The sequence below is a fragment of the Alnus glutinosa genome, chromosome 7 (assembly GCF_958979055.1).
Source record: "Alnus glutinosa chromosome 7, dhAlnGlut1.1, whole genome shotgun sequence".
Lineage (NCBI taxonomy): Eukaryota > Viridiplantae > Streptophyta > Magnoliopsida > Fagales > Betulaceae > Alnus > Alnus glutinosa.
In genome coordinates this window covers 22775163-22791318 of record NC_084892.1, presented here as the reverse complement: position 1 = coordinate 22791318, position 16156 = coordinate 22775163, and the positions used below count along the sequence as shown (strand labels likewise).

Below are 16156 nucleotides of genomic sequence, written 5' to 3'. Positions count from 1 at the left end.
CTGGCGCGTGAATGCTCCGACGATCGGCACGACCACAGCTTCCGGCGGCTGGAGCGGAGAACGAAGGACAATGCTTCTGGGCGGTGCGTGTCTACCAAAAATCGACGAGGATGAGTAGATCTGGCTTCAAACAATTAGAAAAAGTGAAGGTCCGGCCAGAGAACCACCGTCGATGACACAGCACAGAGCGGTCTCTCCCCCAACTGATCGGCTTGAACTTAAGTCTTCATGCCTGAATCAAAAGAAAAAATCTAGAAGAAAAAACAAAGAAGCAACAACCACCATAGCCCAACACAAAGACTAGGGAAAACAGCCGCCACCGGAACTACCGGGGGGAACAAAACTCCACAACCCAAATGGCTGGAGAAAATCTAACCTCCATTGGTACACACCATGGAGGAGTAAAAATCACTCTATAGCCCGAGAGGGCTAGGAGAAAGCACTTACCAGGACTCCGGGAGGAGGGAGGCGTGAAGCCACCCTCCCCCGGCAACAAACTCAAACGAGCGGCTTTCTCTCTCATAGTGGAAAAAAAAAAAAAAGAGTTTCTCTAAAAAAAAAAATTATTAAGGATATTTTTATGATTGGAAAGACATTACTAATTTGAAAGAATATTGTCCATCGGATGGTATTTCGAAGAATGTATGTTATAGGCCAAGATACAAGTGGTTTGGCTAATATCTATCGTGGAATGCGACTCTATAATGGTGGTAATGGCTCTTCAGCAGATGTTTATTGTGCAAGATTGAAAAATCACTGATCTCATTTTAAACTCTATCTCTTCCATTCCAGTCGCTTCGTCTTGAAAGGTTAAGAAGATTCATAGATATTTCATTTACTCGTTTCTAAATTCGAGTCGCTGTTGAGTGGGGACTGGAAACTGGAAACTCTCTTCATGATGGTCAACAATTGGTAAATTGCTAGTCAAACATTGCACTAAAACCTTTTGATTTAATTCAAAATAGGTATTATTGAATAAAAACAATAAGTAAATATTAATTCACAGTCAACTAATAAAATCAATGTATTATTGGCTCAGGTGTCGTAAACGGTGAAAATTTAACTCTTTTACTTGATTTCTTATTTTTGTGATTTTTTGAATTTATATTATTTCTTTGAAATTTTTTTCCATCTTTCTTTGAACTATAAAAAAGCCCTTGTGTGGCTTGACCATGGCGTAGCATTTCAAAGGTTTGGGTCATTTGATAAAGAGTTTTGTCGTGAATTTTTTATTTATTTAAATTGTAATAATAAGGGATTGATGTGATATAAATGTAAAAAAAAAAAAAAAAAAAAAAAAAAAAAATATTTTTGTGAGACAAAAATTAAAAAATTGATAATAATAATAATAAAAATAAAAGTAAAAAGAAGAAGAAGAAAATGAGTGTGTTTCAAGACACCCTAGGGCCTAGGCTATCCCTCTCAAAGAACAAATGATATGTCGACTGTTGAGTCAACCAAGAAAATCTTTTCTTCTCCAATTTGAAGCTGGTCAACGGACGACGAAGCAGGTGAAGAAAACCCGTAGACCGCGTGTCTTGTCACTTGTGTGTGAATATTTAGACCTTATTTACATACACTTCGTCCGTTCCTCAGTTACCCGGTAAAACATCATTTCATCAATCAAGCAAATAATCCGATTACGTTGGAAGAGGATACGCCCACCCATATAAAACTGCTTTGTTTTTGTTATTAATTTTTTTTTTTTTTTTTTTTAAAAAAAGTCACCCAATTCTTTTATAGATGTAAAAATTAAAAATTACTAGGTGTGACTGGTAAAAATTGTTGAGTTGATTTTTTTTTTTTTTTAGTAGTAGTAAGAAGTGATTGATGCGATATAAAATATAAATAATTTGTATGGAAAAGTGATAGTTTTGTACTGTAGTTAATTTTTTTTATTTGACTAGTAATAAAAAATTTATTAATATGGTATAAAAAGTGAAAAAAAACTAGAATATTTTAAAGTTGATTGTTTTAAAAATATAAAAATAAATGAATGGAAAGGTATGTTGCTTACCAAACACCCCTACTATGTTCAATAGTTACGATATCAATAAAACTGCTTGTTATTAGATGGTAGAGTAATATTACACATTCTCACTTTTTTACATTTATTATCACTCTTTTACATGGCTTTTAAAATTAAAATTTAATAAAGATTTATCTCAAATTCAATAATGATTTTAAAAGTTGTAAGTGCGTATAGAAATAGGTGTAAAGATGTAAGAGTGTACGTATACAAACATTACTCTTAGATTGAACAATACTTTTATTGGCCACGATTAGGAATAGGCTTTTTTAAAAGTAATTGATATGAGAAATCACTTAAAATATACAACGTCAATTGATATAAAATGAGTGTGATAAATTGGTGTAAAGAATAACATTACTTTTTTTTTTATTTGATTAAAATAAAAAGATATATTTTGTTTAATTTAGGTAAAAATAAATGATGATTCAACATATGACAATCATCGTGAAACATGCAAAATTTAATCTATATCATAAAATAAAAGAAAGTATACATATTTTGTCTCAAACTATTATTTCATTGCCAATGTCCTCTCAAGTTATCAATTGTGTCATTTTTTCTTAAACTACCAAAACAATGTCAATGTCCCCTAACGATAAAATTATCCTTCATAAAATTATATATATAAAAAAACTAAAAAAAAAAAAAAACAAGGGGTCATTTTAATTTTTTAATTATTTTTTTAAAATTTAGGATTTTTTTTTTTCCAAATTTATACGGCTATTTTTGTCATATTAAAAAAATAAATAAATAAATAAATAAAAGAAGAAGATAACTTTTGTCCTTTTACTGACCATGGGAAGAGACATTAACATTATTTAGATGAGAATAACTTCTATTCGGTGGTGGCAAAAACCACCACCTTTCTGCCCACCAATAAGAAGCTGACATATCAGCATGGAACAAAAAAAAACACAAAAAGAGTAAGTGTGGGCAAAACACCGGGTCATCCTCCTTCCTTCACTCTTTTAGTCTTTAGAAAAAAAACCAAAAATCCTCCTCCCAGCCACTGCCCCACGCAGCCACGCCAGACCTTGAGATCGGCGGCGACTCCACGGCCAGATCGGCAACTCCACGGCGTTGGAACTCGAAGGAGAAGACGAACGAGGTGGGTAGTCCCTGGACGGGAAGGATCGGCTCTTCTTGGACCCAAAGTTGGCCAGGGGTGGCCTTTGGGCCAGCCCTAGATGGATCTAGGGCTGGCCTGATGGCCACCCCAGGCTCTGCGCGGCCACCCTCGATCACTGGGGGGTGGCTGTCGATCCGTAGGAGGAGCAGCGTTCGGTGGAGTGTTCAGACTCGGGAGTTGGCGGCGTGTTCCGGCCTGGGTGGTGCTGGCAGCATCTAGACCCACGTCGGAGGAGCAGCGTTTGGTGCCGTTGGGTTTGACATGGCTGGTGTTCCGACCCGACCGGTGGCAGCGTGGTCCAGTACGGGAGTTGGCGGCGTGGTCTGGCCTGGGCGGTGTCAGGGGCGTCCGGCCTGGCTATGGCAGAATGTCTGCTTGGGCATGGGCGGTCTCTTTCTTTTCAACTTCTTTGAGAGGGAAATGGGGCAAGAGATTCAGTGTTACATCAACACTTGAGATTTTTGAGTTTTGTTTTGTTTTTTGTTTTTTTTGTTTGTTTGTTTTGTTTTGTTTTGTTTTTTTTTGTTTTTTTTTTTTTTTTTTATTCTGAGATGATATGTCAATATGTTATTGGAGGGCAGAAAACCCTTGTTTTATGCCATGACCTAATAGAAATGACTCTCTATTTAGATAGTTTATAAAAAATATGAACAAAATTGACAATTTATGAGAGATATTAACAATAAAATACTAATTTGAGAAGTACATGTACTTTCTCCTGGAATAAAGTCTCAATTTCCCCCCTATACCATGGAGAGAACTTCTGACTGCATCTAAATGGGTATAGAATGATAATAAATGCTCCATCGTATCAAGTAGCATGCCATATGTTGTATTTGATTGAATGCAACTTCCTCCAAAATTTTATAATCCAATGTAACGTTTCCTATTTGGGTCTACCCATTTTTGCCATTAAAAAAGGAAAAATAAAAAACAAACCTATTTGACACTTGACAGTGCCAGAATGTCTGTAGTGTTATTATTATATTATTATACTCTTCTGTCTATATACAAATTAAAAAATGCTATTTATCATAACAAAGTAAAGTACGTTTAATAATATTACGTACATTTAATTTTAATTTATAGATAATGAGATAAATTAATAAATAAATGTTTTTCCCTTTTAAAGTTAATAGTGTCTATGATATTAATAAATTATAGCTGACTATAACCCTTTTTTTTTTTTTTTTTTTTTTCTTTCTAAGTAATAAGGTTGTTTTTCTAAGTCTCTGTGTTAGTGAAAAAACCCAAACGGTAAAAGAACATATGGCTCCACGGCTGCAGAGGAAGATAGAAGGGCTATCAGTGTACCACAGCCCAGCGGTAGCACCAATCTCTGCAAGCGCGTGAAAGAACATGCGCGCTTGTGTTCAAAGGAAATATTCTCTCTACCCCTTCAAAAGTATCTAATTTTATGAGAGTCAATTTGTGTATCTATGGTGGATTCGGATGGTGTTGAATTGTTAATATAAAATTTATATAAGTTAATTATAATTTAATATATTTAATTAAAGTGGATTGAAGAGGTTGGACTCTTTAAACAAGTTATACTTAAATTTATTAATTTCATGTTAAGTTCGTATCAAATTTACATATTGTAAAAAAAATTGTCAGCTTTATAATCTATTTATCAAAACGACAAGTTAAACAAAAACAATAATCAATGGTTTGTGCAAGTTGACAACTCATTGTGATAAGCAAAAAATATATTACATAAATAGGTCACCTACAATGAAAAATAAAATAATAAAGTATGATTGACGTTGACGTAATATTTAACGTTTTTTGTAGATAATTTAAACGGAAATTGGGTGCAAGAATATATTTGTAGGGCTGACAATTTTGACATGAAGCACGAACCCGACACGGCATTAAAGGGTTAATATTTGGCGTAAACGAGTTTAAGTTATAAACAGGTTAAACCGCTTAATTTGTTTAATAAATGGGCCAATCACAGGTTGACCCGCTTAACTTGTTTATAAAAAATATATATATAAAATAAATACATGTTCAAACGAATCAAACATGTCATGTTTAGGTCGAAACGAATCGTGTCAAACAGGTTAACACAAATTGCTTTTGAATCTAAACAGGTCAAACATGCGTCAAGTTCATTTAGGTTAAATAGTGTAACTTGTTTAACTAACTGTTCGTGTTTGAGTTAATGGATAAACCTGAAATGCATGATGTGTCTACTTGCTTAAATTTTTAACAAATTTTTAAACCACATAAAGCTTATCTTAAATCAGTGTAACCACCTAAGTTGATCTTGCTTTTTTTTTTTTTTTTGAAAATTAAAATGGGGGATCCGGATGATCCTTATCCTTGTTCGGAGCGTGTGATACACCTCCAGCCCAGCATGGACCAAGATTCCTTAAAAAAATGAGAACACAAGAAAACTGCAGTCTGCAGGAGCAAAAAGACAAAAAAAAAATATATATACAAAAGAGGATTAAGAAGGAGAAAATGGAAGTGAAAGGAAATTGTGATGTGATGCGACGCTGGTACAACACCAATGGAGGGGCGTCTCAGTGGCAGGCGAATCTTGTCCCTACATCTGCATCTCTACGAACTTCGAGGCCGTAAGCTTCTCCGCCTTCACATTGCTACCTTTTTGGTGGGTCCTCTCCAAGCACCCATCCGCCGTCCCCCAAACATCCGGTCCAATAGTTCACCGTAGTCAGAACTCGAAGACTCCTTCTCCCTCAACAACTCACACACTCACACTCACACTCACACTCACACTCACACTCACGCATGGACTCTCCATAAATAAAAGGAGAGTCCCCTCTGTTTTATTCGTTTTGCATTATTGTTTTTTTTTTTTATTTAATAAAAACAAAAGATGTTTGTTAGTGGCATTTTGTAACTTTTTATCTGTAGCACAGGGTGGCTTTTCTCTGTTCTTTCTTCCTTTTTCCACCATTTTTATGATCTCATCCTCTCGGGCTCACTTCAGCTTTTCACGCCCATAATGGAGACTAGGCTTCTCCTATACTCTCTCTTCTTCTTCCTTATCCTTCTCTTCCATGCCTCTTCAGCTCAGATGCCAGGTACTTTCAGTACTCCTCGCTCTTTGTCTTGTGTATGTGTATAAGCAAAGTAGTGAAATGCTTTTGTTTTTTGCTTTTTGTTTTCAGTTCTTACTGGGTTTATGGTTGATTGGTTTCTATGCGATCTCTTGTTAAATATACAGTCTTTTCTTTTTGGGGGGCTTAAAATCCTCTGTTCTTTTGGATTGCTCTGTGTATGTATTCGTAATTTTGGCTTCGGTTGTCATTTTTGACATCTTTAATTTGCTTTCTAAATTCGCATGCTAAGCAACTAGGAAGGGAAAGTAACCATCTTTACAGCCCTACTCTACAGAACTAACGTCCAAGCGAGAAATTTGAAGAATTGGAAACAATCGAAGCAAACGGCACAGTGCTTTTCGTCGTCTTGGTGGATCCAAATATTTAATCCTATTCTTCAGTATCACAGATTCTGAAAAAAGAAAGAAAAGAAAAGAATATAGGCCATAAGTTTTAACTGATATGCAAACCCTTAAACCCTGAACTTACAATCGTCTCATACAAGTTACATTAACCATGTTCCTTTATAACTTACAACTACCTAAACTGTTAAGGCTTTTTAGGTTGTCTTGTAAGATTTGAAATGCATAAAATGTCCCATCTTTTAAATAGTTCTTTTTGCAAATGAAGTTAACATAAACTAGATACTGTGTGGTAAATAGTTGATCAAGATTAAAGTTGAGGCACATGACGGATCCAACTAGTTTACGGATTATCCAATTTTTTCTATTTTATTATATTGGTCTTACACGCATATGAACCTTTCAATCTTATCTTGAATTTAGGTTTGACTTTGAATTTCACTATTATGGGGGATGAGATTTAATTCTTCTCTCTCTCTCTCTCTCTCTCGTGGCTAAAATGATATATGTTTTAAGATAACTCCCTTATTATGCTTATTCCCCGTTCTTTTATTATATCTTTGTTTATAATTGCATAAGGTTGTTTGGATTTTTATCCATCATCTGATAAAAACACTAGATAGACAATAGCATGCAGTTCCTTTTAAAATTTGCATGGAGTTTGGATTTACTCTTCTTCTGCACCAATATGGTCTTGTGAAGCAGGTTTTGTCAGTTTTGACTGTGGAGGTGTAGAAAATTTCACCGATGACATTGGCCTGGTGTGGACTGGTGACAGTCAACTTGCTTATGGAGAAACAGCTAATATAGATGTTGCAAACGAGACACGCAAGCAATACATGACCCTGAGGCACTTTCCTGCCGATTCCAGGAAGTATTGTTACACCCTTAATGTCATAAGTAGGACTAGGTACCTTCTGAGAGCAACATTCTTGTATGGTAACTTTGACAAAAACAATGTTTATCCAAAATTTGACATTTCCCTTGGGGCTACTCATTGGTCTACAATAGTCATTTCGGATGCTGGTACTATAGAAGTCCGAGAGCTAATATTCCTGGCTTTAAGTCCTACTATCAGTGTGTGCCTATCCAATGCTACAACTGGGCAGCCATTTATATCTACTCTTGAGCTCCGACAATTTAATGGTTCAGTTTATTACACAGATTTTGAGGCGCATTATTACCTCAGTGTCTCTGCAAGGATAAACTTTGGTGCAGATGGTGAAGCTCCAGTCAGGTATGTGCAGAATATTTGCTTACAAGTGCTTTACAGCCTGCTATTTCAAATATACAGTAGTTATCTGAATGCATTTTAAAATAATATACATCAAACAATATGGGAAGAAAACAGATTTAGTCAGTCAAGTTGATCTGAGACATGTCGATGCCTAACAACCTATGAGCTAAGAGGTGTACTATCTACACATTTATTGTTTGAAGATTTGTCCAAATTATGAAAAGATCTGTATCTCTGTTATTTTAGGTATCCTGATGACCCTTTTGATAGAATATGGGAATCAGATTCCTTGAAGAAAGCAAATTACCTTGTTGATGTTGCTGCTGGAACCAAAAAAGTGTCTACCAAAATGCCAATTGATGTTAACATTGATGAGAGGCCACCTGAAAAAGTGATGCAGACAGCGGTAGTTGGAACAAATGGATCGTTAACTTACCGGTTAAACTTGGACGGTTTTCCTGGTTTCGGATGGGCTGTCACCTACTTTGCAGAAATTGAAGATTTGGGTCCAGATGAGTCTAGAAAATTCAGATTGGTACTCCCAGGCTATCCTGATATCAGCAAGGCTGTAGTCAATATTGAAGAGAATGCTCAAGCAAAATATCGTCTTTATGAGCCTGGATATGTCAACTTATCCTTTCCCTTTGTATTATCTTTTAAATTTGGGAAAACATCAGATTCTTCCATGGGGCCTCTTTTGAATGCTATGGAGATCAATAAGTATCTGGAGAAAAATGATGGTTCTTTAGATGGTAAGTATAATGGAGTGTGTGCATAAGATCTAAGATCATGTTTTTTGACTTGTTTCTATTGACCATCATTTTTTACCGTGAACTTTATGCGTTGCAGGAGCGGTTATTGCTAATGTAATTTCACCCTACTCATCAGCAGACTGGGCACGAGAAGGTGGTGATCCATGTCTACCAGTTCCGTGGTCATGGGTGCAGTGTAACTCAGATCCACAGCCAAAAATTGTTAAAATGTAATGGTTAAATATTTTTAAGTTTTTAGCTCATGAGTATCTAATAGTATCTGCATCGTTTATGTGTAGTCCCCCCTACATAAATGAATAGAAATGTCACTGATCCAATCACAACTATTTTGTGTTTCTGGTGCTTGGCAGTTTACTTTCTAGAAAGAACTTGACAGGGAATATCCCTTCAGACTTGACAAAGTTGACTGGTTTAGTTGAGTTGTAAGTATAATACTGCCTTTCCATTTTTTCTGGATGGTGACTATTGGTTTCAGTGTGTACGTCCACAATTATTGATGACCCTTATATTATAATCATCCCTTTGTCTTATGGCTGCAGGTGGCTTGACGGTAATTCACTGAATGGTCCAATACCTGATTTTACTGGATGCATTGACTTGAAAATCATGTAATATAAGATGACTTGCTCTCTAAATCATGGGTATATTAAAAAATTAAGCTAATCACGATCTTTACCTTTTGTAGTCATCTCGAGGACAATCAGTTGACAGGTGGGCTGCCTTCCTCTTTGATCAACCTACCAAATTTGAGGGAATTGTAAGTTATTGGGACTTCTATATCGGTAATTTTTTTTGATATATACTCGGTAATTGTATTGCCTTACAATTTGAAGGCTCTTTGTAAACTTCTATTAATTAACTTGAACCATAAATCTTACCTTAAGGTGATGCGTCTAGTTGATGACTCAGAGATTATGTATATTATTACAAATTATAAGTAATATTTTTATTTTTATTTTTTTGTTTATTTGAAGTAAGTATTGCCATGCTGTTTGAGCGGAAGATCTTATATACTCTATGCATCTCATGGTTGCAGGTATGTGCAAAACAATATGTTGTCAGGAACTGTTCCCGCAAGTCTCCTTAATAGGAACTTGGTTTTAAAGTGAGTATGACTTTTTACAATTAGAATTGGGATTCTATAAAATGAAATGTGAGATGTTAAGAAGGGAGGAAAATTGTTGACATGTTCAAATCTTATAAACTTTAACCTCAAAGCGTATAACTGCATTGATGTGGAAGCATTAGTATATAGTTTTCACAAGTTCTTTGCTTTTCATCCATATACATGTATTTTTTTTTTATTTACTCATATATATGTTAAAACACTGACACCACTATTAGACGAAGATGTAGCTATAGAAGTTCATGTCAGCAATGGTTTTTGGGACATGAAAATGAGTCGGTTCAAATCAAAGGATATATAGTTGTACTCAAATGGATTTTGTAATTAGTTTCATTAGTTGCATGATTTTAGACTGCAGAATAGATCATCCTTTTTAAGCAAGATTTTCCTTATGGATGGCCGCACAAGTAATTATGGAAGTAATGATGAATTAGATGTCATTTTGAGGTAGCTCCATCTAAGAGGCATATTTTTGTTAGACAACCTTTAGTTTTTAGCCCTCATCAAACGTATGTTGTTTTGAGGAAGATTACATTGCTTACAATGGACTTTGACAGGAATTGGTTATGTATGTTTCTACATGGCTGATTACAATGTTGTTCATATGTTTCTAATTGTGAAAACTAAAATGACTTTGAAGGCCCTGCCATATGGTTCTATGCTTTAGATAAACATAAAAATAGTCAGTTCATGTGTCTTACTCCACATTATGTCTTAAGTTACTTTTGCATGACTTTGAAGGCCCTGCCATATGGTTTTGTGCTTTAGATAAACACATAAAAATAATCAGTTCATGTGTCTTACTCCACATTATGTCTTTAAATTACTTTTGCATGCTGCTATGTTGAATTGAAATCCTCTTGTCAGATTTAATATGAAAAAGTGGATTTGTCCAGATCTTGCCTCACACAAATATCTTTCTGGTCTGCATCAATGTAGTCATGCTTCGATCTATTCATATTGACCTCTTTATGTAGCCATTATTTTCTTTCTTTTTTTTTTTTTTTTTTGGTGGGGATGGGGGGGATGATTTTGTATGTGTCCGTCACTCCAGTATGCTAACCTTTACTTGCTACTTTTATTCTCCTCAGCTACTCTGGGAACATTAATCTTCAGAAAGGGAACAAAAGAGGAAGCCACATTAATATAATTATTGGTTCATCAGTTGGGGCTGCTGTTCTGCTTATAGCTACTATTGTATCTTGCCTATTTATGAGCAAAGGGAAGAAAAAGTATTTTGAGCAAGGTATGAGTCTGAAGTTCATCTCTTGCTTGTATAAAAATTACAGTTGGTTCAACAAAACTCGTTTTGATTTGTTATAGACCAACTTGAACATTCCCTACCTGTTCAAAGACTAGTTTCTTCCAAGAATGATGCTCACACAGAAGCCGCAAATTGCTTCACTTTCTCTGAAATTGAAGATGCTACCAGAAAATTTGAGAAGAAAATTGGTTCTGGAGGATTTGGAGTAGTATACTATGGGAAAATGGAAGATGAAAAAGAAATTGCAGTCAAAGTTCTAACCAGTAATTCCTACCAGGGAAAGCGGGAATTTTCAAATGAGGTAATTTTCATATGAGTTGAATCTCTTTCTACATTTTGTTTCTGTAGTCATGTTACCTTGACCTACTTCTAAACTGTTCAAGATTCTTTTAATTCTTTTATCATGGCAAAAATAAAATGTAGAGTAGTGGAATTAATGGGACTGTTGCAAATTTGGCCATTCAACTGGAATTAAACAAAAAGAAGTGGAAAGGAGAGGGCTTTACCCAAGTCCTTTTGGCAATATTTGTACCTTGCCCAGAAATTTTATACACAGCTTTGTCACTTATATTTTTATCGACATCTCCTTGCTTTTCCTCCTTTTTCTTGTCGTTTTTCCTTTGGACAAATTTGCTGAAACAAGGTGATTTCGAACTTTGATCTCTTCCATTCTAATCTTTTTTGAAGTTAAAAGTGCTGTTAATAAAAGTTGTTCATCATTCTAAATAATTCCTGTTGAATTTGGTGGGACTATTTGTGTAAGACGTCAGAAACTGGTTCTTATGATCGCTTCAATTTCATCTAGGTGACTCTTCTTTCAAGGATACATCACAGGAACCTGGTACAGTTTCTTGGGTTTTGCCAGGAAGGAGAAAGAAGTATGCTTGTTTATGAGTTCATGCATAATGGAACTCTCAAGGAACATCTTTATGGTGAGCTCAAATATTTCTGAATTAAGCAACAGGAGTTTGAATGCTCAACCGTGCATAAATTTTTGATAGGGCCATTAACACGCGAGCAAAGTATCAATTGGATCAAGCGACTTGAGGTTGCTGAGGATGCTGCAAAAGGTTTATAAGCTAAAATAAATCCTTTATTATATTGCTCACAGAGAAGCCTTTCCTTTATAATAGAGTAATTAAATGAACTCATGTATTGTCATGCTTGTTTAGGGATTGAATACCTTCATACAGGCTGCGTTCCGGCCATTATTCATAGGGACTTGAAAAGCAGCAATATTCTTCTCGACAAACACATGAGAGCGAAGGTTTCAGATTTTGGTCTTTCAAAACTTGCAGTAGATGGAGCCTCTCATGTATCAAGCATAGTTCGGGGCACTGTAGGTTATCTAGATCCTGAGTAAGGCTTTTCTCTGTCTTTCTTAAATTCTGGCACATTTCCTGAAGATCAAGTCAAGCATCATATCTGCTTGAATACATACTGCTTCTACTGTCGTATAATTATAGAGCCTATTGGCTAATTCATTTGTGCTATCTTTGACGAGAATATGGACAAGCAAACAAGTAGAGATAGATTAACTCTGGTGAAAAAATTGTTGTCATAAATCCTGTAGAAAATATAAACACGCTGTGCTACACGTGTAGCTGTTTGCACTTTTGCAGCCGTTATCACCCTGTGTTGTCTTTTTTTTTTTTTTTTCTTTTTCTTCCTCTCTCTTCGAACAAATTTTTAAATAAAAAGTCTTCAATCAAAAATTAACCACTCGTGTTTGAGATGGTTGGCTTCACCTGTTTAGAATTTTCTTGGATCAGTTGGCCACCATTAAATGTATTACATTATAAAGAATTTTTCCTCATGATGTGCAGGTATTACATCTCGCAACAGTTGACAGATAAAAGTGATGTTTATAGTTTTGGTGTCATTCTTCTTGAGCTAATATCTGGTCAAGAAGCCATATCTAATGAAAGCTTTGGTGTTAATTGCCGTAACATAGTCCAGTGGGTAAGTGTGTGATTTTTTTTTGTCCTGGGCAGGTGACTGGTTTTCTGCTGAAGCCGGCATTTGTGACTTATAAAGTCATCCCCCTATTCCATTAAAGTAATCATTTTTATTAAACAATTCAAATTAGTTTTCATTTTCTAAAAATTGCATATTACTTTTCAACATGGTCCATCTTCTACTGGGTTTCTCCTATCATTTTCTTTTTTTCTTTGAAAGGTTAAAGTCATTGGTATAGAAAGAGTAATGTTAGAAACCACACTATTATCCTAATATCTCATCCTGCTAATATGGCAATGCCAATCAGCCTTTGATTTTTAATTTATTTATTTATAAATAGGAATTGATCCAAGGATTGATTGACATTACCGGGTGAAATAGTAGTAGGATAAAAATGTAGTTTATAGTATTAGTAGTATAGAAAAGCTACTTGCTGGTGAAAAACATGGACCATTGTTGCAAGTGGTTTGATATAGAAAAATGATTCATAACCCTCCTTTTTATGACATTTGCTTCCCATTGTGTGTTAAACTGCGTGTAATGATTGTGGCACAGGCAAAGTTACATATTGAGAGTGGAGACATTCAAGGAATCATTGATCCTTCACTACACGATGAATTTGACATCCAATCGATGTGGAAGATAGCGGAGAAAGCTCTGATGTGTGTGCAGCCGCACGGGCATATGAGACCGTCAATTTCAGAAGTTCTCAAGGAGATTCAAGATGCAATCTCAATCGAGAAGGAAGCAGTGGCTGCAAGAGAAGGTAACTCAGATGAAATGTCAAGGAATTCTCTTCATTCTTCCTTGAACGCTTGTTCCATGGATTTGGGTGGTGCTGACAATTACCTTTCACTTGATGAATCCATTGCACGGCCTGCCGCGCGATAGTACTCGTTCATGTACAAACACCAAATAGCTCTGTTTTTCCTTTTGTGAAAAAAAAGAAAAAAAATCATATTTTTTGTTAGAGCGAGCTCACAATTTTCCCTTTCTTGATCATGTTGCTTCATTCCTTCTTAAGTTTTGAACATGAAAAACCCATTGGAGAAGTGGTTTTTTGAGTGTTAATATCTAGTTGTTGGTGAAAGGTTTTCCTAATGAATCCAGCTAATTCATGAAGCATAAATATAATGCCTAATTCCTATTTGCTTGTCACAATGCCTAAAATTGGATGGGGGATTGCACATACCTAAATGACAAGTCAAGGCATTATCTAGTAGCTCTACCTTGGATGCTCTCCTAGTCCTATGGAGAATTATCTAGTAGCTCTACCGTGTTCAAGTTCAACAATGCCTTTCCAGGCTTCCAGCTAATGGATTGAATGCACTTTAAAGGTAAAGGTGGACTGCACATTGTACTATCGTAGGATCTTTAATGGAAGCCCCACTCCAATTGGTCCCTATCTATATAATTTGAGAGGCTGTTATTACCCATTTAATTTAACCATTACACTGCCGACCAAAATGGTTACTTTTTTTTACGCTCATTTTACGTCGGTTGAGATAACGTATTCTATTACTTTGTTTTTTTAAGTGGCTGAGAGGAAAAGACACTTAAAATACGCCATTGCTATGATGGGATAAAGACCTTTAGAATTTCTTTGCCTTCACACTATTTGATTATTATTTTTATTTTTTGGGTTGAGATGGGCGGGGGTCCGATAGTAGTCTACGATATAGGATTTCTCTTAGTTTATAGGATAGCTCGACCTTGAAGTTTTTAAAATTAAAATTATTAATTAATATTAATTATTTCATATATTTCTAATTCTATGTCAACATTTTGAGAAATACTACAATTCTCAATTTTATTTTATTTTTTCCAATTGTTATGAACTTATGATTCTAAGAACTTTCAGTTTGGATGTTAGGCATGTTAGGCACGAAGGAAACAAAGTGGCCCATACTCTGGTTAAGTTTGTTGTTTTCCAAAAGAGAAATTAAGTTTGGTTCGAAACTTATTCGACATGTTTGTCGGACACTTATAAATTTCAAGTTCACTTTGCCTGTTTATTAATGATATTACAAGATCTTAAAAAAAGAAGAAAAAAAAACTTCACTTTGGAATTATTTTTAAAAAATGCATAATATATTCTATTTATAAATATTTTCTTAAATTCCAACCTTTATTTTTAAATTAAATATATAAGATTTTTAGAAATAATAATATGATGAATTAGGAATATACCTAATTTATATGATTTGATTAAATATACGTGATATAATATCTTAGGAATTTTTAGAAGATTTTGATACAAAAAAAAAAAAAAAAAAATTAAAATTCTAAAGGATCTTAATTCAATATGATGAATTAAAAGAAAATTAAATGGTGACTACACATTAGAAGGACTAGTAACGACGTCGTGTAGGTAATGAATGACTTATGACCGCCACAAACGAGCGGCGAAAACACAGGAAACCAGAAACTCTGAACACGTGGTCTAATCAGATCGGCGAACCCAATCCAGAACAGAAACTGCAGGAAGACACGGAAAAAGAGCAAGCAATATTAAAATATTCAAGAAATCCACCACAAAGCCAAAGAAAGCCCCTCCCCCAAAAGAACAAAAACCAACGGTGCTGATACACCTCGTTCTCTCATCTCAGTCGTCTCCTTTCTCCTCTCTTCTCCAGCGTCCGATCCCCCCTCCATTCCCAACCGATCTAAAGCCCCTCAATCTCTCGCGCCCAAATACAAATTCGGTACTAAACCCGCTGTTTCTCACATTTTTCACTCTCTCTCTCTCTCTCTCTCTCACGCGCACACAGCCACACGTACACGAATCACAACCCCTCCTTCGCTTTCTGTCTAGGTTTTCGGCGCGACCGAGGGGCTAGGGTTTCGGGTCCGACTGACGATGTCGTTTTGTGATTGGTGCTATGAGATAGGGTTTTGGCGAGGATGGCCGAAGCTCCGGCGAGTCCAAACGGAGGGAGCCTCGAGAGCGGCGAGCAGAGCCCCCGCTCGAACGTTCGCGAGCAGGACCGGTTCCTCCCGATCGCGAATATCAGCCGGATTATGAAGAAGGCGCTCCCTGCGAACGGGAAGATCGCGAAGGACGCCAAGGAGACCGTGCAAGAGTGCGTCTCTGAGTTCATAAGCTTCATAACCAGCGAGTACGAGATCGATATTTATTTTTGGTTTTATTTTTAGTTTTCTTGTTTTGTGGGTTTAATTAGAGGGTTTGGTGCTTGAAT

At 35.7% G+C, this 16156-nt stretch overlaps 2 protein-coding genes across 4 annotated transcripts in view; both read left to right on the top strand.

Moving 5' to 3' along the window:
• Positions 1–16156, top strand: part of LOC133872316 (nuclear transcription factor Y subunit B-like) — a 39505-nt gene that overhangs the window by 15738 nt on the left and 7611 nt on the right. The window contains exons 1-2 of one of the 2 annotated variants that reach the window (XM_062309802.1): positions 15468–15661; positions 15848–16075. In XM_062309802.1, coding sequence (XP_062165786.1) covers positions 15861–16075 — 215 coding nt within the window. In that variant the 5' untranslated portion in view covers positions 15468–15661; positions 15848–15860. Of the gene's footprint in view, positions 1–15467; positions 15662–15847; positions 16076–16156 lie in introns of those variants that run through there. The other variant, XM_062309803.1, reaches the window with a different exon arrangement.
• Positions 5867–14046, top strand: LOC133872868 (probable LRR receptor-like serine/threonine-protein kinase At1g67720). Of its 2 annotated transcripts, none has more exons than XM_062310501.1 (15): positions 5867–6217; positions 7300–7834; positions 8081–8586; positions 8684–8816; positions 8958–9029; positions 9147–9215; positions 9293–9364; positions 9644–9712; positions 10825–10979; positions 11057–11298; positions 11803–11929; positions 11999–12067; positions 12170–12356; positions 12824–12959; positions 13512–14046. In XM_062310501.1, exons 1-15 carry the CDS (start codon positions 6139–6141, stop codon positions 13845–13847), a joined length of 2787 nt encoding a protein of 928 aa, XP_062166485.1. In that variant the 5' UTR covers positions 5867–6138; the 3' UTR covers positions 13848–14046. The 2 variants fall into 2 exon arrangements, with proteins under 2 accessions (XP_062166485.1, XP_062166486.1); XM_062310502.1 differs by having other exon boundaries at positions 5873–6217; positions 7303–7834.

Excerpts from the sequence above, each read along its gene's own strand:
- LOC133872868 (XM_062310501.1), top strand. The coding sequence starts at position 6,139 with ATGGAGACTAGGCTTCTCCTATACTCTCTCTTCTTCTTCCTTATCCTT. Across the intron at positions 10,980-11,056 it reads GAAAAAGTATTTTGAGCAAG|ACCAACTTGAACATTCCCTA; the intron begins GTATGAGTCTGA and ends GATTTGTTATAG. Across the intron at positions 12,357-12,823 it reads GTAGGTTATCTAGATCCTGA|GTATTACATCTCGCAACAGT; the intron begins GTAAGGCTTTTC and ends CATGATGTGCAG.